The 16,621-nt window shown below is 36.1% G+C and overlaps 1 protein-coding gene across 1 annotated transcript; it reads left to right on the top strand.

The window, feature by feature from the left end:
- The first annotated feature begins 4,517 nt into the window (after positions 1-4,517).
- On the top strand, positions 4,518-7,527 carry LOC145055445 (E3 ubiquitin-protein ligase CHIP-like). The gene is made up of 8 exons (XM_079003771.1): positions 4,518-4,862; positions 4,961-5,028; positions 5,312-5,375; positions 6,151-6,222; positions 6,492-6,625; positions 6,703-6,829; positions 6,897-7,007; positions 7,165-7,527. The coding sequence occupies exons 1-8, from the start codon at positions 4,752-4,754 to the stop codon at positions 7,288-7,290; spliced, it is 813 nt and encodes a 270-aa protein (XP_078859897.1). The 5' UTR covers positions 4,518-4,751; the 3' UTR covers positions 7,291-7,527.
- Positions 7,528-16,621: the final 9,094 nt, after the last annotated feature.

Below are 16,621 nucleotides of genomic sequence, written 5' to 3' on the forward strand. Positions count from 1 at the left end.
ATACAACCATTATAAATATAATCGAGAAAGTTACATAGTTTCATGAGTTACATGTTTCAAAATCGATTACATTATAATGATAAAATGTTTTGTCTGGCGCCGTAGCGTTCCACCCTCAAAAGCTGGTAGTTACCTGTTTTTATTGATTACTTGAGAATACAAGTAATTTTGAAAGAGTGTCAACAATTAAGTTGGTGATTTCATAAGCTTTTGTATGAAGAGTTGAAATCTGTTATTTGGAAATGTAGTGTTTGTTCAAGAAAAAATCCAATATTTTCCTTATAAAATGTTTTGTAGCCTTAAGACCTAAAGACTGAAATGTACAAGTATTTTCCATACTTATGATGATACATGAAAATTTTAAATAAATAAAACCCTTCTTAATATAAGAAGTCCCGTAAACTATATGTGTCGTTATCTCCCTATGTGAGTCGTTACAACCATACTATGACATAGCAGACCTGCTGTGACGTTCTTCAAGCGTCGAAATGTTATGACATTTGTCACCCCTGACCTACCGGCCGAGCTGTTGCAACCAGTTTGGGTGTGGGTTGTCAATCCCAATATAGATTTATATACAACTATCACGCTCTCCCTACAAGAACAAGAGGCTCTGGTTATAACTTACAAGAATTTTAACCCGTACTCTAAGAGTACAATGAAGTAGTGTCTCACAATTTATGTTAATGAGTTTACATGTAGAGTGAATGAAAAACATTTTTTGTAGTGTAACTGAACCCCTTTTTGTAGTGTATTTGTAGTGTAAGGAACCATAAACTATACCTATTATAGTTTATTATACATGGTTGTAGTGAATGAAAATCTATCATGAATGACTATTTCTGTTTGTGATATTAAACTAACAAGAAATACATTCAACACATAGAAATTTTATTGCTATACACTTTGCTCAACATGTTACAAAGTGTTAATAAATTGAAAACTGTTTAACCAGTTCTAACTTTTCTGTACTGTTTTTAGAAAATTACAGAAAAATCATATGAAGTCGAAATCTGATTCCGTAAACTTTGAGAGTTCAGGAAATGTGTCTAGTTTATTCATAATTTTTATTATGATTTTTAGTGGTCTCTAACTAGTTCGAAAATTCCCATATTCACAGATTGGTCCGAGTTCGTTTCCGAAATGATAGGTAGTTTTGTAAAAATCACCATAAATTGTAGAAAAATCACATGAGGATGTGAAAGTAGTCATTAGAAAGGTATTAACCTGATTTATTTGCATCTTGTATAGTTTTGAAAAATAAAAAGTTTAAGATGTTCAAAACAGTCCGTGAATGAGGCCCAACTTTTCTGTTGAAGGCTGTTGGTTGAGTTAAAATGCATTTTAGTGTTGAACTTGTATTCTCCCCCTTAAAACTTGAGTAAAATGTGAAAATATAGCGGTATGAAACTCATCTTGAGTGATTCCGTGAGATGGATGGTTAAAGAAAAGAGGTTTCCAAGTCAAGAACACTTAGAGGATGCTTGAGGATTTGAAGATCCTAAGAACAAATATGACGATATTTGTATAAGAAATCCGAGATTTGTGTGAAAGAGGGTAGAATATTCAAGGGTGATAATTATGAACTTACCAAGAGTGAAGTGAGAGTTGAGAACTTCTTGGAGATCTTCAAGTTCCGGAGAGAAATGGTAAGGAAAAAGTGTGCCTTTGGGGGATATGAGTGGGGTTTTATAAGTGAGGAGTAAGGATATAATGAGTGGATTTGGGGCAGGGAAATCTGATGGAGTGTTGGGAGAAAGATATTGATAAAATTAGGTACAATGGGAATAGTGCCATAAAGTAGTCATAAAGTGGTTATGGGGAATGGGCTGTGTCATAACTTTGTGGAAAAGTCAACCAACCCTGAAGAATATCTTGCACAAAAGATATGGTTTACAGCGAGAAATTCCCCAAAATATGATTAAAATAATGAGTCTTAGACATCATAATCGTGTCTTAACTCTTCGAGATTGGTGATGAGATAAGGTGCTCGGAGTCAGGAGAGCCTGTCCGGAGTTGGGATTCATCCGTCCGGAGCCATCCATGGTTCCGGAGTGGAGGTGCGGGGTTATCAACTCCTAGAGTGGCCTTGGTCTTCCGAGGCCGCGAAACTCGTCTGGTGCGGATCCTTTCGAGGCGAGTTGGTTCCGGATGACGAGTTTAAAAAAAAAGGTGTTCCAGAGTATGCAGAGATTGTCCGGTAGATTTTAGAGGGTCATGTTCTGGACTTAGAGGGATCCGAACCAAGAGGGTCCCTTTTGGGTTTTTTACCTTGGTTTGAGTTGTGAGGTTGAGGGGAAATTTTGTGTGAGGTCTCGGTTCATGAGACCTCAGATCGAAAGTGGTTTGAGCTGTGAGTAGAGATAACCCGAAGGTAATTTGGAACCGAGAGTAGTCCGGGCCGTGCCACAGTGAGATGAATCAAACATGCCCTCGGACCGAAAGTAAGTGCAGGACTGAAAGTGGTGTCGAACCGCAGTAGTCTGGACCGAAAGAGGTCTTGGGCTGAAAGTGACTCTGGACCGAAGGTAGGCTCGATCCATAGGTGGTTTCGGTTCCTTTTGCTGCTTCTCGTGAAATCTTCCTGTCTCGAGTAATTTTTGACTACGCTACAGGGGTTGGGTGCCCCAGTGTTTCATAAAAAGTTAAGAGATTTAAAGAGACTTTGTTTATGATCGTTAATATTGTTCAACCTTGTATTGCAGGGTTTGCACTCCCATTATGATCGTTAATATTCGAGTCTTTCCAGTCACTTACCCTACTAGGGTTTAGAATTTCTGAATATATGAAATTTTCGAGTGATACTTTGTATTGATATAAGATGTTTGTACATTAGTGAACATGGAGTAAATTCTACTAAACAAGTACATATCATACTTACTGTTTTCGAATCGTTGGCCTTTATTTGACTTTTACTTTGACCCGAATTTGACGGTTGTCACAATATATAATTTACATAATTTTAAACTGTTTATAAAATTATCAAATAGTGGTATACGTCATAATGATTTAAAAGTTAAAACTATAATGTTTAATAAAACTAATAGGTTAACAATAGACTTGCTTTATATATAACATTAGGTTTCAACGTAGAAAAATATTAAATAATAATTTGATAAAAGTTATAATTTTAACTATATAATTATATTCTCACGCAATGTGTATGGATTCGCCTAGTTGAAAACTAAATTAACATGAAAACCTAAGTAATAAATAACTCTATACAAATACCAAAAAAGATAACTATTAACTTAAATCTTCAAAATAGTCGGAAACCCTAAATGTTAATGGCGTCGCCATGCAACTTATCGGAATTCTCAATCCTATTGAAAACTAGAAGATCCCAACTAGATTTTCCCAAATTCGAAAATATAAATCTTTCACTGCTATGCAATTCATTGGGCTTCTTGCTCCCTTCTTGTTGGGTTCAGTCCTCTTCACCAACTTCTTGCTCTCTTTCCTTGTGGAGTCGTCAAAGTGATTTAACGACAACAATAGTGACTGTGTTGTTCCTACTACAATCAAGGTACATACTCGCCTCTATATATCTCTTCTTGTCACTCAAATCTACCACACTCTCGATACTCTCATTTGTATACATGCATATTAAAGATGATAAGTCTTAATAAGTAGTTACAATAAAACTTAAGAACATGTAATGTAACTGTGGACATGTAAGGTTAATAAAAGATTTTTTTCTTTTTAAATTTTATCTAGAGATCCAGATATATCACAAACTAGAATATCTTATAATAAATATTATTATATTTAAATTATTCATGGTTACAAGTGATATTCGATTCCAGATATATTTACTTTTAGCAGACCAAACTTAATAACCGATGATATTTTAACTAATTTGAAGATTCGACATATCATATTTTATGTATTGATTTTTGAAGTTACAAAAAACCTCTTGATTATTGGTTTTTTACTTTATTTATTTTTTATTAAAATAACTTTATTTTATTTTTAAAATCTATTTACTAACTTTATTTTATTTTCTTAATTATTAAATATTTATAAATTTTGTCCTATAGTTTACATTAAAATGAAAATGATAATAATTATATTTTAAATTTTATTTAGAAGTTTTAATATTGTTTTAGTTTTAGTGTTTGCATTCTTGATTTTTTAATAATATATTTTTTTTAAGATTTTAATAATAAAACCTATTAAGAACATTATAACCAACAACATAAAAAATGTAAAAATTACAAGTAAAAAAGTTAGGCCAGATAAAAAGGGTTGTTAAATAGGAAAAATAAAATTAAAAATTGATTTCTTTATTAATATCGATAGAGAATTTGTTTCGAAGGTTTCAAACGTTAATCCAGACGATTTCGTGATACTAACTTTTAAACCATTAACAAAATGATTTTTTTAAAAGGAAATTATGAAAAACCAAAAACTAATCGATAAATAACTAAATGATAAAAATATAAAACTTAAAAAAAATGTTTTAATTTAAAAATCTTGGATTTAAAATGTTAACCATGATCGTAATTTTTCAGAAACTTTCAAAATGCAATCCCAATTCCCAAACACCCTTTTCATACCTAATCACACACAATCGTTGACGGACCAGTCATATTCGACGGTGATCTAGAACCATCCTCGCCTCCGATATTAGTTTCCGCTCCCGCCGTCGCCAACGTTTTTCTCTCGCTCTCTCTTCTCGCCCTTCACGATCCGTTTCTTTACTCAAGGATTTGGAGGGAGAGAAAATTACACTCACAGAAGGATCGGTAATGGCGAAGGGCGTGAGTTCGGCGGCCGTGCAAGCAGAACAACTTAAGCAAGATGGAAACCTCTATTTCAAGAAGAATCGGTTGGGAGCCGCCATCGATGCTTATACCGAGGTATTCTCACAATTGGATTTGTTTTAAACCCGATCATTTTATGATCGTAATCTGTTTGATGAAATGCTGCTTTCTTCCTTTGTTTTTCAAATTTCCAGGCGATCACTTTGTGCCCTGATGTTCCGGTTTATTGGACCAATCGGGCTTTATGCCATCGCAAGCGCAAGTATGTATCCCATATACTTTCTTCATAAAGAGGTTTTTATGTGTCATTTAGGATTTGTTAGTAAGAAACAGTCACGCAGTCAAACCTATACTTCGTAAATGTAAATTGAAATGAATATTGCTACTCAAAGTATAGAAGTCATGTCAGTTTTGGAGTTGATGATGACCACGTTTGACATCAACAATCAAAATACAACTTCATTTTGGGAGGGAGTGCTAGGGTTTGCTGTAAATTTCCAATAATGACTAATTTTGTATTTGTGTATTACGTTTCTTGTGTATAGTGATTGGGCAAGAGTTGAAGAGGACTGTCTGAAGGCTGTTCAGCTTGATCATAAATCTGTCAAGGTCTAGACTTGAGATTTCTTTTTCATGCACATATACATTATACACTAATCACTTGCTTACTGTTTCTTTTCTTTTTCAGTTTTATAACTCTTCATTTTTTGTTGCTGACATCTCATTTGAAGATTGCAGGCAGCCAATTCCTTTTATTAAATCTATACATGCAAACCCTTTATATCGTGTGTCTGTTTTATCCATCGCCTTAAACAAGCCAACATACATGGAGAAAGATCAGCATTAATAATTCTATCAGAGAAACGTATTTAACAAAAACAAAAAAATGATAACATAAGGAAACATTGTTTTTTTACCTTTATGTAGAAATTAGTATGCATGAATTGAAGTTGCTCCTAAGTAGATTGAGCTCCATCTTGTTGTTTTCTAGGCTCTTTAGTCACATTTCTATCTCCCAACAATGGTATTACCATTTCACTTCAACAACAAAAGTTCCCCCCTATCAAAATATTTCTAGAAACAAGTATCTGTTCATTATGCAATATGCTGTGATTGAAACATCAATTAATATACGCTTGATAACGAACAAAAATAGGAAAACAGTGAAACCTAAGGACATGCTTTTAAGGAATAGGGGGAGTACAATGATCTATATTATCAGAGTAGACATTAATGATAAATTGATAACTATTCATTAGATTGCCTTTTGTGTGTCATCTTACCAGCATTCTATAAAAGTTTACCATAAAAGATTAAAAATAATATCTTTTTACTTGCATGTAAAATGTTTTGTTAACAAAATGAAACACTTGTGAGACTGCAGGGTCATTACATGCTAGGACTTGCATTGCTACAAAGGGAAAAATACGCTGAAGGAATAAAATCATTGGAAAGGGTATCACATTAAATCGTTTTTATTCTTTTCTTTATTAAGTAAAAAAAGAAACACCCGTTAAGGAGCTGTATGATAGTTGTTGATTGAGTCAGACCCAACTTATTACTAAACTCAGTAAGAGGCATATAAGAGGTTATAGGACCGGATCAGAGACAGGCTTCTAATTGTGGTATCAAACAGTCTGAATCTGACTAAGTCAGATCCAACAAGACTAGTAAAAGGCACATCAAACAAACCCTTTAGACACTATTAACAGTATCACCATGCAGGCTTTGGATCATGGGAGAGGTGCACACCCTAATAGCTATATGGTGGAGGAGATATGGCAGGAATTAGCAAAAGCAAAGTATCAGGAATGGGAACGTGATTCCACCAAGCGATCATGGGAATTGCAAAATCTCCAGTATGTTTCATTTTTGATGTTAACTTAATCTTTTGAATTTTCTTTTTAAAAAAATATATATTTTTTATGTGGCACAGAGACTCATGTGAGATAGCACTTAGAGAAAAACACGTGCATGAAGATGCGGCTGACTCTACTTCACAACAGTTAGCGGATCTTAAATTAGTATTCGCCAAAGCTGCAGAAGCCGACATCCCAACTGAGGTCGGTGCTCTATACATAATATTTTAAAAAAATAAATAAATAAACGAGGGCAAATTTGTAATTTCAGGTTCCGGACTATCTTTGCTGCAAAATCACGCTTGATATATTCCGTGATCCTGTCATCACTCCAAGTGGTTTAACCTACGAAAGGGCCGTCATTCTCGATCATCTAGAAAAGGTATTTCAGTAAGTTACATTTTTGGTCCCTGAGTATGCTGATTTCTGCAATTTTGGTCCAAAAACGAGTCATGCTGCTTGAAACATGGGACCAAAATCAGCTATTGCTTTACTTTTAGATATTTACCTAAAAATGGGTTGATTTGATTTTGAGTTAGGTGGGGAAGTTTGATCCGATTACACGGGAAACCCTTTTCCCATCACAATTGGTTCAAAATTTGGCGATAAAGGAAGCGGTAGGGGCGTTTTTGGAAAAACATGGTTGGGCATATAAGATGGACTGAAACTTAATGTCTCTTTGCATAGATAAGATATGATGATATATGATATGGTATTTGGGGGTTGGTGGTAAATAGAGAGGGGGTTAAACAATTGATCTATTGTACAGCTTTAAAACCAAACCCTGGTCTTTTTGGGATTGCTAGTAGTATTGGGAGAGAGGTACATTTGGCTTTTCTGATTGTACAGTTGAGTGGCAAAACTTGCTACTTTAAGTTTTAATTATGACAAAAATTGTGAAATGGGGTTTTTCATTTTATGGGACTTTCTAAGTTCATCTTTGAGAATACAAAAAGTTTAATATACAAGTAGGGTAACCAAAGAGGAATACAAGAGATGTTCACCATAACTGAAACAAAGTTAGTATTGCTTTTACCACATGTACATTTTTCATATACAATTGATTGATAAGCAACAATTTTTTTTCAAATAGAATCTAAGTTCAAAGAAAAAGAACTGTAATGTGTTCTAGGGTTTTGAAGTGGTTATTACATTCATAGAGGAAATGTAAAAGAAAAATTGAAGCGTCAACCATTATACTACAAAAATTTATTACATGAGGTTAACGAATTGTAATAGGCTGTTTTATGCTTTTTTTTAGAAAGGAAATCTTCAGAAAAGTCTTAAAATTTTATCTTAATTTACGAAAAAATCTCAAACTAAAATTTGTTTACGAAAAAGTATGAATTACCGGTAAAAATGGCGATTTAACCATTTTTTTCCGGTTTACCGGTTTCATTACTTTCCTATTTCAATAAAGTCCTAATATTTTACCTTAATTTATGAATAAGTTTCAAACTAAAATTTAGTGATGATTTAGCCATTTTCTTCATCAAACATACATTTTATTGGTTTCATTGCTGATTCAAACACATAGTCATTAAATTAGTTGATAAGATGGATACGTTGGGTTATATAATGTCATGTTTACCATAAAACATGATATCTTGATATATTGTATATTTTGTGCAATATAAAATGCATCTGACGAAGACTGCAATAATCACATAAACTCGCAACAACTACGCTATTTTTACGTTTATAAGAAATTTCAAATTGTCTATCTAATCTTATGTAACCCAATATATCCATCACATCCGACATCAACTCATTTTCTGCCATTTTTTCTTGCAAACACATATTTTATTGGTTTCATTGCTGACCTAAATACATAGTTATAAATGAGCCGATGAGATGTATATCAAAATTTTATAGTAAATATATTATTATATAACCCAACATATCCATCTTATCAACTAATTTAATGACTATGTGTTTGAATCAGCAATGAAACTGATAAAATGTATGTTTGATAGAGAAAAGGGCTAAATCATTACTAAATTATAGTTTGCGACTTATTCATAAATTAGGGTAAAATATTGGGACTTTAATGAAACAGGAAAGTAATGAAACCGGTAAACCGGGAAAAAATGGTTAAATCGTCATTATTACCGGTAATTCATGCTTTTTCGTAAACAAATTTTAATTTGGGACTTTTTCGTAAATTAGGGTAAAATTTTAGGACTTTTCTGGAGATTTCCCTTTTCTAGAATGGCAGAAATTTCATTAAAAACGTACCAGCAAGAAGCTGGAATCAAAAGAACAAATAAAACGAAAACATTACACAATTGCCATAATTGTATTTTGAAGCCATAAAATCCACTTAAACGCCACCTTAGACCTATTAGAGCACAATGTAAAGCTCGTGAGACAAATGTCGTCAATGATAAAACATTTTTTACGCATCTATTTTTTTTCTTCCAGAAGCCTTATTCCTAAAAAATCAGATGTATAACCACATAGCGAAGAAAACCCTTTCCAACAACAAACTTTCTTAATCAAAAGCTGTTAAAACATTGGGACCAATCTCCATAAGAAAACAAGATTGACACATCCAATCCTACCATCAAAGCAATCTCTCCAACACAATAACCGTAACTAGGCAAGAAAAGAAAAGGTGATGAACAGACTCAACCCCACCCCACATATTGGACATGAAAAACTATGAATCTCCATACCCCGTTTAGACAGATTCATCATAGTTTGAGAGCCTATCGAGCATCAATCTCCAAGTGAAAAACATTAAGCTTGAAAAGCACAAGTTTCACCCACCTAGAGGAAACCAACTTAAGAAAAGTTGAATCCATAAAATACTGCGCTGAAGCTACTGAAATTACAAACCCATTCGTTAGGGTGCGTGGTCAAGGAAACCATAGCAAAAATAGAGCCAAAAACTATTGATGATTTTAGTGTCACCATGTCATTTTATGTAACTGGAACTAACATGTGAGCTAAAGGGATTCTTAATTTGTACTCTAATATATGTACGGGTTGGTGTGGAGTGCACGCATGTATAAGATCGCATTAGAAGCCGGTTCGATATCAAGTCGGGGGTTGGGGCAGCGCCCCTGGGTCCGGGGTTTCTAAAGGGGTGCCGCCCCTTTGGCGGGGTCTAGGGGCAACGCCCCTAGCGGGGTCTAAGGGGCAGAACCCTTGGCTGGGGTCCCGCTGATATCCAGATCTTTACCACAATCCCTATAGTATCCTACAAGACCCCCCACCTACCCACCAAAAAAAAATTCTCACTCCCTTCCCCTCTCATTGGATAACTAAGAAGAGATCAAGACCAAGAAGAGTGATTTTTCTTTTTTTCAACTGAAGACCTCCTAATTCAACTCCAAAGCAAACATCTTAGGGAACTGATTAGAAAAAGAAAGGAACATCATTCCACCACATATCCTTCCAAAACGAAGTACAAACACAATTACCCGTCACCTTCTTTTAGTTGGCCAACAAATTCACACCATGTTGTAGGTCTAATTTTCCTGAAATAGTTGGGTCTTACTTGCTTCCCTTTATCTTGTATACACGAGTGCAATTATGGAATCATGGGAGTCTACTACTGGAATTGAAGATCGAAGCTCTATGTCGTTAGGTCAAATACAAATCAAGGATTAAGGTTAATCCGAGATATCTTGTTCTCGGCCCATACATGAATCGTGCATAATATTCCCTTGAATGTGATTGGACCGTGCCTGTAATGGCTTGGTCCATCACATCTAGCCCCAATTTAGTCTGCTTCATGTTCCTTGAGTGCTCCATCCCCACAACCTTATGTATGATGTTTGTTCATTACTTAGACTATGATCATATCGTACACTATGTTTCATATTATTTGACCTTAATAAGATCAAGTTGACAATCTCATAGTTATGTATGCTAGTGATGCAACCTCCGACTCAGACCTAGGCCAATCAGCTTGCTTACCAGATCCGTCGGCCTTCGACCCATGTTCCCAGTCAAGATGATGATCCCGGTTAGGCCCGATTTCCTAATCGCAATCCAGCTGGAATTCTCTCTACATTTGAATTAATTTTTTTGAGTGTATCCCTAATTTTTTGTTAGACTTTTAGTCATATCCTAGTTCCTAGTTTATGGGATTTAATTTCCGTTAAATACTCTGAATGTTTTTGTTGATAGATGATTGATAATTAAATAAAGAGAAAATTTATAACTTGCTTTTATTAATCCAATTTGATTGCTAAGAATATTGCATCAATTGGTATGAGAGCTCAAGGATAGTAGAACGTGGAAGACACAACCATCAATTAAATTGTAAAAACGCCGACTGAGGCAACTATGACATCCAATGCGACCCACGAGACATAAAAAAGATCACCCGCCTCTAGAATGGATCCCCCAGCCAACCCGTTACGGAATCTGGGAATCAAGATCGAGTTACCAGAGTTTGACAAGAGAGCACAATCGGATGAATTTATCGATCGGCTCCACACAATGGATCGAGTCTTTAACATGCGGGACATTCCCAACAGGTACAAGGTCAAACTGGTTGCCATCAAACTCAAGAAATATGCCTTGCTTTGATGGGAACATGTGAAAATGAAACACGTGTAGGAAGGTAGGTCTTAGGTCACAACCTGGGACAAGATGAAAAAAGCTCCTAAAAGAATTTTTTTTGCCACCAACTTATTGCCAGGCCTTCCAGGAATACCACAATTTCAGCCAACGAACAACCACTGTTGAAGAACTGATTATAGGGGTCGAAGAGGAAGAGGATCAAACTATTTCCTGATTTTTAGGAGCTTTGCGACCAAATATTGCATTGTAAGGTCACACCTTATGATCTTATGAGTCAAACACTCTATACACTAACTGTAAGCGCCAACGTCAAGATCAACATCAACACCAATGTCTCATGTCTATCAGCGTTAGCGTGTAGATAGTTATTCTATGTAACTTTTGTATATTAGGTAATGATACATATAAGTATAGAATAGATAGCAGATCCGATATCTTTGTGACAAGGATCGGTTCTTAGTATAGATTAGATACAATCCCTTCAATCAAGGATATACTTGTATATATTAGTATATATTCAACATTAGGGTAAACCCTAATGTTGAGTTCGTCTTGGTGGCCGCCTTTATGACAACCTGTTCATCTTCTCCACATGGATCTTTTTGGACCATTCCCGATTAAGTCAAAAGTTGGGAAGAAGTATACTCTCGTTATTGTGAATGAATTTTCAAGATTCACCTGGGTAGTCTTTTTAAGAAAGAACGTCATGCAACCGATGAAATCATTTCTCTCATAAAGTAATGGGAAGTTCTCTATGATCACAAAGTAAGACAATTACATAATAAACATGGAACTAAATTTAGAAACTCCTCATTGGAAGATTTTTGCTTAATTTCAGGATTTTCTCAGAATTTCTCCGCTGCTAGAACTTGTCAACAAAATGGTATTGTGGAGAGAAGAAACGTAACTCTCATTGAAGCTGGAAGAACTATGGTCATTGAAGCTAGTCTTCCTTTGTCATTTTGAGCTGAAGATGTCAACACAACATGTTATACCCAAAACAATTTATTATTGTTTAGCGTCATAGGAAAACTGCCTATGAGCTACTTAAGGGAATGGAACTGGACATCTCTTATTTTCATGTGTTTGGGTGTGTTTGTTAAATCTTGAATTAAAGAGATCAGCGCTCGAAGTTTGAAGCTAAAGCTGATGAATGAGTGTTTTTAGGTTATTCTAGTGTATCCAAGGCTTTCGAGGTATTCAATATTTCAAGGCAAAATGTTGAGGAAAAAACTCATGTCACTTTCGATGAAGACTCATTTATTCATGATCGGGTTGATCATCCCTCATCAATTCTGAATGAACTTACTTACAGTCCTTCAGAACCCATTCCTTATTTCTTGCCAAATGACACTGAGTTTGTTGTTCCAAATGTTGATCAAATCATGAACTCACATCCTATCTCTGAAGATCAGCATGTCCTCTTTGAAGAAGTTGGGCCATCTAATCAGGAAGACTTTGCTCAAAGTAATACATATGAACGCTCTAATCTAAAAATTCTTCGAGATCATCCTGAATCTCAAATCATTGGAGATGTAAATTATGTGATTCTCACTCGTACCAGAGTTAGTAGCAACTTCTGCATGGTGGTGAATTTTGTCTTGATGATTGAACCAAAGAATGTCACTGACGCCCTAAAAGAAGCTGACTGAATCAAGGCTATGCAGGATGTGCTGAATGAATTTGAATGTTATCGTGTGTGGACTTTTGTTCCCAATCCCCAAGGAAAAAATATCATTGACACTCGTTGGGTATTCAGGAATAAGATAGATGAAGATGGGATCGTCATAAAAAATAAAGCTAGACTTGTGGCTCAAGGTTTTGTCAGCTGGAAGGGTTAGACTATGATGACACATTTGCTCCTGTTTCTAGACTTAAAGCTATTCATTTGTTTCTTGCCTTTGCTTCTTTCAAGAACTTCAAAGTCTATCAAATGGATGTCAAGACTGCCTTCTTACAAGGAGATCTTCAAGAAGAAGTTTTTCTAAAGCAACCTCCAGGGTTTGAAATTGAAGAGTTTCCAAATAATGTGTATCGTCCTGATAAAGCTGTCTATGGTTTAAAGTAGGCACCTAGAGCATGGTATGACACATTGGCGAGCTATCTTCTTGCAAGTGGATACAAACGAGGAAATATTGACAACTCTTTGTTCATCAAACATTAAGGATCTCACATCATTTTTGCTCAAGTGTATGTTGATGATATAATTTTCGAATCCACTGATGAAAAACTAAGTTCAAAATTTGCGAAGATCATGGCTAAGAAGTTCGAGATGAGCATGATGGGTGAACTAACTTTCTTTTTGGGTTTGCAGTTAAACAACTAAATGATGAAATTTTTTTGTGAAGCTAAATATATTGCAGACATGCTGAAGAAGTATGGTTTCTCTGATTTCAAGCCGGTAAAGACTCTGATGTCCTCATCAGCATCTATTGGCACTGATATAAATGGCGCATATGCGAATGCAACTCTATATCGAGGAATGATAGGATCTTTGCTCTATCTTACTGTAAGTCACCTTGACATTATGTTTGCTACTATATTGTGTTCTTGTTATCAAGCCAGTCCTAAGGAATCTCATCTTCTTGCTGCAAAAAGGATTTTTCGCTACTTAAAGCATACACCCAATATTGGGTTATGGTATCCTCATGATTTTGAGTTCAAGCTGGTGGGATACACAGACTACGATCATGGTGGTTATGGAATTGATCCTAAAATTACTTCAGGAGGAGCTCAAATGCTTGGAGATAGACCGGTAAGCTGATCCAACAAGAAGCAAACATCAATGGCTTGTTCTACCGCTGAAGTTGAATATGTAGCCGCTAGAAGGTGTTATGCTCATATTCTATGGATTCAGAATCAACTCTTAGATTATGGTCTAAACTTCTCAAAGACTCCCATACGTTGTGACAACACTAGTCCCATTCAAATGATATAGAACCCAAGGCAACATTCTAAGACCAAGCACATTGATATCTATCATCACTTCAATGGGGACATCGTTCAAAAGGGAAAAATGGAGTTGTTCTACATTCCATCCACTGATCAGCTGGTTGGCATTTTCAACAAGGAATTGGACGAGAAGACTCTAAACAAATTGATTGGAGATCTTGGCATGCTTTCAATGACTTAATTGTTTTCTAACTCGTCTGATTTAACATTACTTTTCCTTGCTTTCTAAAAACATAAAAAAAAGACAAATGCTTCTTTTATTATGTTTACAGATTTTTACATAGTTTGCTTAAGCTTTGCTTTTACTATTTACATGTATTCTCTTTTCTCTCTTCTCTCTATCTTTCAATCATATCTAAGTTTTATTTGCACCTCCTTCCTCCAGAGTTTGCAAGAGCTGGAGTCATCCAGAATGTTTTGAATGTTCTTAGTGTTGAGAAAAAGAGTGGCATCATGTCCTCTTATTCTTGCGAATATCCTCTTTCTCCTCCACTCACTGTTATGAATGCAAGGAGAAACCATCAATGCAGTAAGTCTTGTTTTCATCTATTGACTCATAATTCGATAAAACCTCGAATACCCCTGTGTTGATCTTGACAACATGATGGTTTCATGGATTTCAGCAAGTTAACTCGTTGATTACAAAGACCATTTTCTGCTCCTCTCTTGCTCCTGATGAATATGAAGCTTGGAATCCATCTATAACGTGTAACACCCCCGACTCCCAGGTATAAATTTTAAAGCTTTATATTCATAATTATAGACCTACTCGACGAGTTGGCTGCCCCAACTCGTTGTGTAGAGACTAATATGGCCGTGTGTTTTATGGAACCTACTCGACGAGTTGGAGGACCCTAACTCAACGAGTAGAGGTTGTGCATGAAAACCTTAATTTTTAGGGTTTTCACGCTATTTAAAGCACCTTAAGTCCTTCCTTCCAGCCTCTTTACCACCTTTTCACGTCCAGAAGCAAACCCTAATCGATCTAACCCTATTTTGAGTGTGTGTGAGGCTAAAAATGTGTATTTGGTAAATTTCTTGAAGAGGTTTGAAGAGTTAGAAGCTTGGAATGAGAAGGGGCTTGTAGATCCGACATCTACATTGTTTTGGCATTCATTTGAAGGTAAAAAGTCATTACCTTGATCATTCTCTTACTAGATCTATTCATCCAAGAGTTTAGGGCCATTTCTAGCTTATCCTTGAAGCATTTCTGATTTTGAGCACGATTTGAAGTTGTAACTTCAGATCTGGACTCCTCTAGGCCCTCATTGACATAAAGCCTCAAGCTTTATGAAGCTTTGGCCCTTCTCCTTGCCCTAAACCTCTTCCTAAGGCTAGTTTTGAGTGTTTTAGCTTCTTGAATCCATGCATGCACTTAAAGTTAGCAATTTTACGTGGTAACTACACCCTAGGAGTTTAGATCTACAGTTTGGAGCCTTGGTTTTTCTTAAAAACGTCTGAATAAGAAAATGACCGAAGGAACTTGACGAGTTGCATAGTCAACTCAACGAGTTGGATGAGGGTTTCCCACTTTTTGGATTCTGCATGAACTCGACGAGTTAGCATGATGACTCGACTAGTTGGTTAGGGTTTTCCCAATATTCTGGATGTTGCATGGACTCGACGAGTTACTTAGTAACTCGACGATTTGACTGGGGTTTTCGCGACTTTCTGGGTTCTGAAGGAACTCTGCGAGTCTATAAGCTACACTCGATGAGTTGGGTCAACATGGACTGTTGACCTTGACCGTTGAATTTGACTTTGACTAAGGGCTGGACAGTTTGAGTTCAGAGGGTATTTTGGTAATTTGGGAATTTATGGAAGTAGGTCATTGGTGGTTGTAGGTGTTGGTGTATGGATCCGTGCTTTGGGAGTTTGATATTTTAGTTCCGATCGACATTGTGAGGTGAGTTGTCCTCACTACTAACAAGGTCGAAGGCACCAATGCCGATCCTTCTTTTTGGATTGTTATCCTGGTTATTGCATGATGATATGCTTAGTGACTTGTTAGGTCGGTATCCTGGTTTATAGTATGATGCTATGATTAGTGATATGTTAGATTAGTCTGACTGTTTGTATATACTAGCATTGTTATCTATGTGTTGATTGTGTGTTTAGGGGTAGGTTGAGGCGAACCTGCTTTGTGCTGTAGGCCAACATACCCAGGGCAGCTCGGATAGACTGCAGCCCAATGGGGCATATCAGTCAGGCCGAAGGCCCAAAGAACGGTCCAGGCAGGCTAAAGGCCCGGGAGGGCGGACCAGACATGCTGAAGGTTCTGAGAGTGGGCCAGACAGACTGACGGCCCGGTGAGGGTGGTCAAGTCATAAAATAGACTCTATATGTATGTTTTTTTTTGTTATGATATGGTTATGGTTTGTATGGCGTTGGTATTTTGGGGGAACTCACTAAGCTTCAGACTTACAGTTTTGGATTTTGTTTCAGGTACTTCGGATGATCGCGGGAAGGCGAAGGCGTGATCGTGCACCTCCTCGCATTTTTATG

The sequence above is a fragment of the Lactuca serriola genome, chromosome 5, assembly GCF_051521515.1.
Source record: "Lactuca serriola cultivar US96UC23 chromosome 5, Lser_US96UC23_V15, whole genome shotgun sequence".
NCBI lineage: Eukaryota > Viridiplantae > Streptophyta > Magnoliopsida > Asterales > Asteraceae > Lactuca > Lactuca serriola.